Source organism: Sphaeramia orbicularis, chromosome 13, assembly GCF_902148855.1.
Source record: "Sphaeramia orbicularis chromosome 13, fSphaOr1.1, whole genome shotgun sequence".
NCBI classification, from domain to species: domain Eukaryota; kingdom Metazoa; phylum Chordata; class Actinopteri; order Kurtiformes; family Apogonidae; genus Sphaeramia; species Sphaeramia orbicularis.
Genome location: NC_043969.1, coordinates 31,344,059 through 31,356,645, shown reverse-complemented (window position 1 = coordinate 31,356,645; position 12,587 = coordinate 31,344,059). Strand labels below are relative to the sequence as shown.

General features: G+C 38.3%; 1 protein-coding gene across 1 annotated transcript in view; it reads right to left on the bottom strand.

Annotated features, from left to right (window-relative positions):
• Positions 1–12,587, bottom strand: part of ncam1b (neural cell adhesion molecule 1b) — a 68,234-nt gene that overhangs the window by 15,613 nt on the left and 40,034 nt on the right. The window contains 5 exon segments of the mRNA XM_030151761.1: positions 42–229; positions 1,175–1,325; positions 5,035–5,064; positions 10,127–10,150; positions 11,727–11,869. Of these exon segments, the coding sequence (XP_030007621.1) occupies positions 42–229; positions 1,175–1,325; positions 5,035–5,064; positions 10,127–10,150; positions 11,727–11,869 (536 nt within the window).

Genomic DNA, 12,587 nt, shown 5'->3' with positions numbered 1-12,587 from the left:
TAGTTTATAGAGTGTACATCGTTCATGGGATTTGTGTGCACCTGCAGGTAGCTGGTGGATGGAGACCTGAAGATTTTAATGTTAGTGGTGTTTGAGTTGGGCAGCTGCAGTCCATCCCTCAGCCACAAAATAGATACATCGCTGGGATGAGCCTTGACCTCACAACTGATATTGACAGCATTCCCCTCCCAGGTGTACACTGCCACCGCACCGTGGATCTTGGGGGCATCTACAAAATTAAAAAGAACCTTATGTGAACACAATTCAGGTTAACTGCTTCAAAGAATGGGATTCATGAAGGAAGCTGTCACTAAATATTTTTTTTCTATCTTTGATTTTCAGGACAAATACAAGGGTGTGAGAAAATCAGAGGGATACCTGCGTTACCAACAGAACATATATCAATAGTAATGAACAAAACATATACATGCATATCACATTCAGTTTGAAGTATTAAATATTTTATGATAATTATTCAGATTAGATTATAACACTCATAGGATAATATAGTCAAATAAATCCAGATTAAAGTGGGGCAGATTGGTTGTCGAAGTGCCACCTCTCCAATTATCTTCTGAATTCTCAGTTCTACTTATGAGGCCACCGCCTCCTCCTGTCCTCCTCCAGGTGTCATCATGGAGTGCTTTGCTTGGCCAGTGCATTTTTTTCTGCTTCTATTCTCAAAATCAAACCATTTTCTTTAAATTACAGTTACTGATTACCCCCTCGCTGACAGAACATTGCAAATGTTCTTCGATTTTTGTGTACTGACGCTCTTGGAGATCACGTTATGTTTATTCACAGGCTTTGATGGATTCTTCTTCTACAGTTCTTGGGTATTTGCACTGCAACAAGAACTGCCCATATATAGCATTTTGGAGGCATTACCTACAATCTCCACATGCCTCATATTTAAGATCAAGTAGGATTTATCGTTCAGCACACCTGGGTAAGAGCCGACTTGCATGGTTAGGAGTGTTCAGTGCATCTGAAGTTAACTTCTCTTATCAGAAATTTCACAGAAAATATAAGGTGAAAGTTACCAATACCAAAATAAAAATACATACGAAAAAATTTATCAGTTTAATATAACCAGAACCGGGTTAAATTGAAGACAGCTTATTTTCGATTTAAAACCTCTGACTCTTAAATGAAGAAAGAATTAAATACTTACAGCGGACCTCCAGATATGCTGGCTCATCATCTTCCCCGATGGCGCTGCGAGCTGTGCACAGGTACTGGCCAGCATCTGTATACTTGACATACTTTAGTGTGAGGGAGGACACACGAGCATCACTCCTCACCACTACATTTCCATCCAAACTCTGTAAGTGGGAGCAGAAAATGGCTTGTTTTAGGGGGGAAAAAAGTTCCTAACTAAAAACTTCCACTTCTTATTATTCATTTGCATATTTGCATGTGCAGGGGACATTTCAGCAGAATGATGTGTGACCTGAAAAGAAAGCCTGCCCTTTGAAGACTTTATATTAATGAAATAGGCACAGTCTGCTTTGTAAAGATGTGGAAACCTAAGGACACAGTTGACAGTAGAGGAAAGCTTATCAATAATGGATGACAGAAGGCACTAAAACCATGCAGAGCTTTTCACACGAAGGTCTCAGTGAGATGGGCAAATATGCTGATGCATGGCAGTGGACGCAGAGCATTACATCACCACCTTGCGCTTTAACATGGGCTCAGTGTCATTTTACTCAGGTCGATGTTTAGTAAAATTATATTTCAAGGGAATTATTTGTTGCTAAATTTAGTCTTGTAGCTTGAAATGCTCTCCAAACCCACAGTGCCAAAACATGCCAAGTCACACAGCATTTGAAATCAGCGCAATAACACACAGACAGCTGGCTAATGAGATGCGTAAATGACAGTCCTTCTCCAGAGATACCTGGTTTCATTAACTTGATATACAGAGTTAAACCATCCAACCCTAAGTGGCTTCCTGACATTCGGGGTCAATAGCTCTGTGTTCTTTTGTGTGTTGCCCGTTTGCTTGTTTTGTCATGTGACACTTGAACGATTTGGGTGTACGGTTTCAGACGGGCCTCATTTGCACTTTCAAAGATTCTCCCTCATGCTTTCCTTTTGAACTACACACAGCTAATATGAATGTTTCTTACCCATGTTAAACTGCTACGATTGCATAAATAAACTGTGATACAAATGTGGTATCTATCTTGTTTATGGATTTGGGATGTGCAAATGTTTTATTACTGTACACAGTTAGCTTTGGTGCTTTTGGGAAATGATCCTGAATATCTAAGCTCCTCCTTTGGTAGCCTGCATGGCTCTGATCCAAGCTGCAATCCAAACAATGGCACGGATGCTTTTACACATATTGAATTAGGGCCCAGCCTAGGCAGCCATGTAAGAGAAACCCTCCTTAGGTTGTATTCAAATTCAATAGACAAAGCATGTCTGGGGCATTCATTATGCATAACGGGTAGCAGGACCAGGGAGACACTTACATAACACAGCACCCTTTCATTGTGACCCCTCAGCAGAAAGCATTCTCCCTCGACCCCTGTTGTGTGGTTTCTGACTCCTGCATCTGTGCAACATGTTCCTCTACAGTATGTGAAGTGCAAAGTCCACATTACAATTAGCCACTAAGCTTTGATATAGATAACATTAAACTCCATCTTTCTCCTACTTAAAACAGAAAACAGCGGCAAAAGGTCAGTATAGGTTGGTCCACATATGAACATTTTCTCTCAGACACTCTAAAAATCATGATAATTCAAGCCTAACTGACAGCAGAGCCTTTCAACAGCTTCTTCAGCTTCACTAGCAGACAGGAGAGACATTGCTGAACATCAGAGCATAAAATTGAGAATACACTGAGGGCGTGTTAAACTCATGTCTCACCAAATCTTAACTAGCCCAGAATACAAATGTAGTCTCCTCTGAATGTACCTTCTCTTCCATGGCTTGTCAAATAAACACTCACAGTTGCCTACGTATTTGATACAGACATGCTCAGCATGCTCATACTGCTGCATGCTCACTGCACTAGAAATGGTTTAGTGTTCATAATGGAATATATTGCAGTCGCATATCACATACGAACACACTGAGTATATGGAGGGTAGTTTGATGTCATATCATTATGTCAGAAAATGAAATTATTATTGCCTGATCAATCAACCTAAAACCACAAATAGAGTATCCTGCATATGCTCTTGATGCAAATGAATAGGATTCTACTCTGATGCACACTTAGATGTTATTTATGAGGTGACAAGTAGCAGAACAGCTCTTCAGTCTCTCTGATGTGCATTCCTGTTTTACGGTAAAAGATGGCTCTAACCAAAAATTATTCATAAGTAGATGCACTGCTCAATCTTTTCAACACTGGGTCAATTTTACGACTGCTGGTCACTGATTTAAATATAGAAAATTAGTTATTTTACCCATATTTATTTAAACCTAAAGAGAAAAAAATTCCAGTGCACTATTTTGCATATTGTGGCTGCTGATCACTAATGCAATTTCTAGTGTGTAAATAATAGATTTACTTCATAATAGTCATTATTATCAACATATACTTGATGATTAAAGGTCATTGCACAACACTGTCTTTTGTCTGTATTGTTTTTGGAATTAGTACAACAATTTAAAATAATAATTTCTCACAGATTGTGAATATTATGCAAGGAAAAAAAAAACAATACTGTGAAAAATAATGAACATAATCTAAAAGGCAATGATGTGGAGTAGCATCGCTGAAAACAACTAAACAATTAGGATTGTGATTAGTGGAGTGTAGAGTATTTAGCATTTTTGTCACTGGGGTATAAAGGACTTCGGCTCTTTTCATTCACGTTTCAAGGATGTAAATGGGAAATTCATGAATGCATGTGATGTGACCATAGTTTTTATTAAATATTACAAATGGATTGTGCTGCTTTTCTTATGCAGAACTCCCCCATAAAAAAGACTATTTACAGATCTGATGTTCTATAAATACCATCTTGTCTAGTTTTGTGGGGCTCCCGATAATTAAAAATAAAATGGCCATTTATAGATGCAACGTTCTATAAATACATATCCATTTCCTGACAGCCTGTGCAAACTCAAATAACAATGGCAACCCTAATGTCTGATCTTGCAGCTCAAATGGTGATGTGAGACCATCAATGACATCCTTAAAACAGCCTTCAAATCAATACCTACTTCAGCTCAATTGTGCTTATTTAAAAGAAGAAAAAAAACAGTGAATCGGAAACAGCTTTGTCCTCAGACTCTCTACAATGGTGCCCTTAAAGCTACAATGTGGTATCTCTCACTGTTCTCTCACATATGTAAAACACACACTCACAACACACAAGCAGCACATATTCTAATAGTGAAGTAAGTTGGAACAAAGCTAATGTGGGCAGCTCTTTCTCTGCCAATTTTCACTTTCTTTCAGGAACAGCCTCTGGCTCTGATACTCCTGGCTCCTGCACAAATACATCTTAATTTTTCTCTTGTACAAACATTCACTGGCCCAGCGGATTAAAACCATAGATAACTTAGTCAAAAATACAAGTTAAAGACACGTTCATGTTTTGGCTCTAGATTGAGTGAGATCTGGAGATGTAGGTGGGAGGACAGTCAGATCTGAGAAGTGAGAGATTTATTTTTCAACAAAACCTGTTTTTGAGGGATTGCGTAACAGAATCGTGCATGAAATCTGTGAATTATCAACAAAAACAATTGCTGAAAAATCACATATGATCTAGCAAATGTCTTGTATTGGCTTGAGCCCTAGGAGGTTATATGCCTGGCGTGAACATAAGCTGAGTTAGGCTATGGCATGGTGCATGTTTTGTTGCAGAAACCAAACAAGTAAATGATAGAAAGACAGACGGACTGAACTTGTCTGTTTGATTTCTGTGGTTTTTTCTCAAGGTTTATACTCTCCCTGACCCTTATTTGATCAACAATTTTGATCTGCATCCATCCAAAATTGAATTAGACTCCCCTGACACGAAAGATGGATGGGTGTAGGAAAAAGTCATGCATTTAGAATACCTTGTGTTGCTCAGGCCGAGTCCATGATGCCTGTAGAGGACAGAGACAGAACAACAAACAAAAGGCAAAGCACTTCTTAGAAAGTATATCTTATGTAGGCAAAGCTGATGATGCACACTTCATGCAAGTAGTAAGAGCTCAGTTCATTTCAGTACAACTACACTACCTAAACTGCAAAAATGACTACAGATGCATTTAAAGGGAATCATTTGGATTTGCCTTCAGTAAGAGTTTAGAATGTGACAATATACAGCATGTGGCATTAAAGAAAACTACACTACTTTATACATCTCACTGGTAGGTAATTTTCTGTTCTGTGTGCTAGAAAAACACTGCTTCTAACCCCAAGAGAAATATGTCTATCAGCATCAAGATAACGCAAATGTTTACAGATAAGAAGGTTATTGGTTTATCAGAAAAAAGGGTGACTCCATTACACTACAAATGAGATATGGCCACCAATTTGGTAAAAGCAGTGCGGCAATTACACACTCACAATCCATTTTTGAGGAGGTTTACAGTTTTCCATGAGCTTAAAACAATAATGAGAATATAAAACCCAATTACACAAAATTTACTCTGAGATTGTTGGCTTTGCTCATGCAAATAAAAAGCTTTTCCTACATCAAGATAGAGCAGTTAGTGAGTGGTTTTAACACAAGTGACTCTGTTGCACATTTCCCTACACTCCAGTGAAATGGGGACATGTGGCCTTCAGATGGGGTTAAGCTGAATAGTAATATTTATGATATCACTTCATTTGATGATCACTAAACTACAAACCAATAACTGTATTTCTGTGTTCATAGCATTTTGTGAGGGGACTTCCACATTATTTAGTTCATACACTCTTGACAACAGGATTTTGTTCTGGGAATGCTCATTTGGACTACACTACCGACTGTTATTGATAAAACACTTTTTGTGCATCATAAATACAAATAATAATGAAAAACAAAGAAAGTCCAAGAACCACATCCTGTATCAATGTAAGTCACATTGACTCTGAAAACGCCTAAAAACTTTTTAGAAAGCATGCTTTATGAAATTCAAGATGCTAAAAGCGTGACAATGGGATGTGATGGATCACATAGTGAAAGAGTACTGAGGCATAACAAGCAAAATGATAAACAGCTATTTCATCAGGTGCAACAGCAAGAAAATGTCAAGTAAATGAAACCAATCTGGTGGAATAATTGCAGGGCAGATCGGTGAATCAAACCATCAATGGATGCACATCTAAAGTCAAGTCTATCATACTCTTATTATCACTGCAGGATGCACAATACCACCATCTACTTTGGTACGCAGGATCTTCTGCTTGTCTCTTCCAGTGCAAATAAGCAAAACAAAAGAAGACAATTCTTCAATAGTCCGATAATCATGAAGCAAATTGTATGTAAAGCTTGCTTCATGAGAATAAAACACTCTGAAGGGCATGATATATTCTCTTCCGTCATAGGGAAGCACTGTGTGTGGCGTGCATCATTACAAACAGCTCTTGGCTACATATTACCACACTGCTGAGAAGGAGCGGTAGCCCAATTAAAACAGGCAACCTAATAGTCTGGAACATCAGCACCTCATCCACACACTCATCAGCAGCACCACCTCAGCAGTAAGTGAGCTGACAAGTATCACTGGGATATCTCTGACAGGTGTTTGTTTTAAGACAAAAGCACAATGAACAACAGCAGATGCGAGTGTGCAAAACGGAAGACACCATAGCACAATCACTTCACTGAGCAAATGTACAGAACAATATGGTGACGGTTCCCTTGGGACTTATCATTTTTCCAGCCTATTGTTATTCCCTTCCACAGAAAATTATCCACCTTCTTTGTTCTGACATGAATTGTAATATCAGCTCAAGGAGGGCAACACAGAGAACTGGGGAACACAGCAACACAAATGCACTGAACACATGGATGTACAGAGGCCCAGTGGTGTTCCATTCACTGGGTGACACCTGACTGAAACCAACGATAATACAAATTGTCACCTACTGTGTCATTTTCTGCTCAGCATAGAAACTCGAGCCAATACTTCACAGAAAAATGACAAGCATTTTAGTGAAGAAGTCCTTTCATCGCAGCATGCTTAGCTAGCGAGCATGCTGCTGTAAATGAGTGGCCTTTTGTGTTTGTACAACACAATGCTCTCTCTGCATTAGCACGCAATGCTTCCAGCTCGCTTGTTTCAGACACACTGCCACACCTCAAGAATTACAAAATGACAGAATTCCTCATCAATAATATGTTGAAAAATAGTCTGTATTTTTCTTAACAGGCTTTTTTTAATTGATGATTTCAGATTCAGTTCAGTAGGTATATATTATGTTTTGAAAAAGGTTTGTTTCAAATAGATGACAGACATGAGAGGAATCCAACTTCAATGTGCTTTAAAGTTTTCTAATTAGTCCTATTTTGCGACAGTGTTCCTCTATATAGGCCAAAAATATTCTAAGATAAAAAAGTCGGTGCATTACGCGGAATGTTTAATATGTATTCATATTAGCAAAACACTCATTATGTAGATAATGTATAAAGAATGGATAAATACTTCATTTACATTTTCAGTTATTAAACGGGCACACTTATCAAGAGTGACTTGCAGTGAATATATTTAAAGGATGACTGAAATAACCAAACACCACAAATAAGGTTGATGAAAGTTTCAGAGTATGTAAACACATGACTATACCATTTAAGCACCTACTGGAAAACAGAACTCTAAGCACACAGAGTCCCACAAGTGTACAAGCTTTTCCTGAAATGTTCCCTTTATCCTGCCTTTGTTAAGTACAGCACCACTGCCTTCCCATTGTATGACATGGTAATCTCACTCAATCCCCATATTGTTCACCTTGTTACTCACACTTATCGGACAAAGCCTTTGTGTGGTGACACTGGAGATTTTGTGTTGGAGGTTATTTTAAAGAAAATTTGTTTGTACCCATGCTAACCTTTAATGCCCAAAGCCACAGCAAAAAGGGACAAAGTCAAATAAAGACAGAAAGGATTTTTAACAGGGACTGAAAAATCTTTCGTTACAGACATTGACTGCTAAAGTCTCTGCATCACAACTACTCTGTGCTGTGATGTTTAACACCACTATCTCTGTTCTTCTGAAAGAGTACCCAGTGATTTATTCTTTGGCTTAAACTTAATGTCTAATAAAAAAAAACACATCACTGATCAATGGTCAATGACATGATTGTACATATAGTATAAACATCATGATAAAAGAGGTCTGTATAAATGGAATAAAAGGCTCATTAAAGGCGCATTTAAAAGTTCATTCAGAGCCAAGCTTGACAGAAAACAGTCAAATTAAAAACTAATTGATTTCATCTTGTCCTTAATATACATGTAAAATGGGACAGTACAGATTTGTACTGGACTTATGACTAAATTAGAAACTGAGCTGAATGTGATTAAAGGGTTATTAAGAAAACTTAAGTTTGAATTAACAGCTGCACTTTCTTCCATTTACCATGTTCTCCCAAATGAATGTTGTTTCATTTGTCACACCCATCCTTGATGAAATAGAGCTGTTAAGATGATTACAGATAGCATGGCAGACAGACGGTAGATGGACAAATAGAACAAGACAATTAAACAATTAGCAGCCAATTCCTCATGCATCCATTAAAGCCCCTCCATGGAAATTATTTCCCCTGCTGATATTTAAAACTACAAAGAAACAGTCTGCTCTGCATCTATTCTTGCAACATTCTACAGTGATTCAGCAAGGCTGCTAATCATTTGAAGACGGCTGTGAAAAGACGGCCACAGATCACAACATATACTGCAGACTAAAGTGCAAAACACACTGCCACCACGGCACAGCTGTGCATCACATGACGCGCCACGTGACATGCCATGGTGCTGCACGTCATCAGGACTGCAGAGTAAAAGACGCCAAACGGGTGTGCACTGCATGTTGCAGTGGCCTGTTTTCTGAAAAGAAGCTTTAGTGGCTTGATGTTAGTCATTTTTAAATTCTTCAGCCTTCACCTGCAGAGACATTCCTCACACCTTTAGCTTACTTGACAGTGTCTTTTAAAACATTATGACAGGATTATGGGATTTACAGCTTTGAGTATTACTCTCCCCTCTGATGAATCTCTCCTCATCCATTATGGCAGTTTCAAGACCACAAAAGAATACAATGTGTCACTGACAAAAGAAGTAGTCGTGGTACAGCAGATGGTGTGTACATGTTATGCTCTGCAAAAAATTTTGCTCGTCATGGGGAACTGACACTGGATTATAAACTGTCACTGAGTGATGCGTTCCACGTGCCAGCAATGTGGTGGTAATGTGATTTACACTTGCTCCACTAAGAATATGACAAAAAGGAACACTCACATCTGCAGGCTTGACAGGTGACGGGAACATATCTGATACTTTATTGTTTTAAATGGGCCATAATTTGCCATTTTCATGAATATTATCATGTTGCAACTACCCATGATAATATCAACAGTGGGTTGCAGCACAGTTTCCTTATCTACAAGAGACCACCTCTGTTATCAGTTTATTCTAAACATCCATGTCTTTGCCAATACACAACCATGTTAAGCCTTCAGGGGGTGAGTGTTTATTACTTAAAAGATAGACTTTAGGCTGAAATTTTCATTACTGTCAATTTTCAGGTGATGGTGACATAAATGTTAGACAATCTACAGCACTATGGAGATGACAGACAGACAGACAGAGCCGGGCTTGAATCCAGGCAACCTCATGCTGTGATGAAAAGTTTGAAATGATCAGGTAACAGCGACACAGAAATGGTGTCTCCCTTTTTCTACGATATTAACTAAATTTTCATCAGATCTCATGAGACAAGCTCTACATGCTTTCTATTACAAATTTAGTGTCAGTCAAGTTTTCAGGCGAAATTTACAAAGCATGTAGCAGCTGAATCAATTTCATGAACTCTGATGAGATCACTCCTTGGGGTTTTTCAGAAACAGCTGGGAAAATTTCAATAAAAAGGGATTATTTGATTTCATTGAGGTTTTCAAGTCTGGAGGCATTTTTGCAACTTTACCCCAGTACATTTCTGTGCCACGCAGATTTCATACCTGATAGATCCTGTTTAGATGTGCCTGTAGGAAGAAAATGTAGTGCATGTAATGGACTGACTCCAGAATTCCTCCATGAATTACAGTATATCTCCGAAGCATTTCCCCCTCATTACCTCTCAACTGTAGCAAGGCACCTTGAAGAAAAAACCTTGAAGAATTGGCTGTATGAGCAACGGATGTATAAGAATACCAATCAGGTATTCACTGCTTTTGATGGTTTGTAAATGGCATATTATAAAAGACATTACCAAAGGAACAGCGTCAAGGATGTAATGACAAGTTAACAACCTAGCTCTTAACACGACAAGTACCAAAATAAATTTAACGGATGGAAGATGTAGAATGATAAATTATGCCATTTCATTATCAAAATATTTCAATCACTAGCATGAGCAAAACAATGGTAATGGTGATTGAAAATGCTAAACAAACGCTTGATCATTCAAGCGCTCATTCTAGCAAACACAATAAGCAGCAGAAAAAGTTTAATAATTGTCACAAATTTCACGCTTATTTTGAGAATGTTATAATTGGGTTTTGGAAGTTGATTTTCTTGACATTTGGGAAAACTGAGGCCAAATATGAGAGTCCACCGCAGCATTGTTCAGCTAATTACATGAAATCCACGGAGCCAGCTCAAAAGAGTAGCTCATTTAGGAGAAATAATCAGCAGGACATAAACCTTGCTGTGGGTGAATGAAACTGCACAAGTCTCTACCCAGCGCATAATCATTAAAACTCTTGAATTCAGGTTAAAGGTATTCAATGAACACCTGGTGTCCTGCGTTTTCTTGCTCCCCAGTGGTTTGGCCAATGTGACACAATTTCACATTAAATACGAATGGTGCATCACAAATGGAAAGAGAAGTTACTACAAAAATCGTGATATGCACTGAGGCACTCTGACTGCACCTTCAAAATGTAAATCTGATATCCAATAAAGAAATACTAAACATTTCAGGGAAAACTGTATTCAGCACTTCCTTAAAACAAAGTTACAGATAATACACATTATACAGGGTGTCCCAAATTTTTTTTACATAATTTCATCACCTAATAATTTGTGTGGGGTTACGTGAAAGGACTGGTCTATATCCCACCACTTCCCATATGTGTAGAGGAACTCAAGAAGAGAATCACTGAGGCTCTGGAGAATGTTATACACAACATGCTGCAGCAAGTGTGGCAGGAACTCCACTACTGACTTGATGCATGTAGCGTCCCAAGCGGCGCACACACTGAACATCTGTAATAACTTTGGAATATTATAAAATTACCATCCCCCAGAACTTTTTGTTTGAAATTTGTAGAATAAAACATTTTATGTTCAAAATAAATCCTATTAAGTATAATTTCTCCTGACCTTGTAGTCCCTCCAATACGGACACCTCAAATGATGTCAATTTTTTTTGGGGACACCCTGTATATTGTAAAATAGGACAAAGATAAACCATCATACTTAATGTTAGATGTGGTTCATTAATTTTAGGAGAAGAAATGTCTACAGGACACCAGCCTTCAAAGAACAAAACTATAGAAGGATTCAAGCATTTATCTACTTCTGTGTCTACCATACCACGTTCAACCTATATTTTACCTGCTCTCCTTCTGTGAAGACATGGTCACCATTGCTCCAGCTGATGGTGGGAGTTGGATCACCTGATGCCTCACAAGTCAGAGTCACCTGCTCCTCCATCTCTGAAGAGCTTTGGTTTTCAATGTATGTGATCTTAGGTTTGACTGTAACACACAAACAGAAAGTCTTTGTAACCCATGGTACTCAACAAGACAGCCAGGTGGTTTGGCAGTAAGCACAATAAGTGAAAGGAACAACTCTGTGGATTTGGGACGAGTTCAAAGGGAGGATGAGGATCAGCAGCTTGACAGGTGAGGGGAATTTATATGGCAGAAAAACTGTATTTAAGCTTTCCCATTCCCACTAGCGGCACGCTTTTGATAAGCATGTGTGGATCCGAATGTAATTCATGTAATCATTTATTTAGCCTCTTTCAAAGGACCTGGCTTTCATTTTTGTTTACATTTGAGAAAGCTGTCAAGTTATACCTGCGCTCACCTGAAAAGCACAGCGGGCTCCTAGAACTGTGACACAGGGAAAAAAAATATAACCAGAATTTTTACAGCTCAGGGCTGAGCGTTCCAAGTCTGAGCTTTCTCATTTCACACTATGAAGGATGAAACCACAGACTAAAAAATACATTTTAATGGTCCAAGCCTATGTAATATGATGAATAAATAGCATTAAGAGAAGTTCGTAGCTAATAAAGCTTCATTAAAAAAGGCAAACAGTGTATTGTCATTTTGTTGTTTCTAACTAAAGGACAAGCAACAGTTTATGTTTACAGGTACTGTGGTTATGTGACAAACCAACCAGCAGAAACAGAGGTAATTACCATTTTTTAAATGGAATGAAATCAGCTACATTAACCCTGGTTCATTT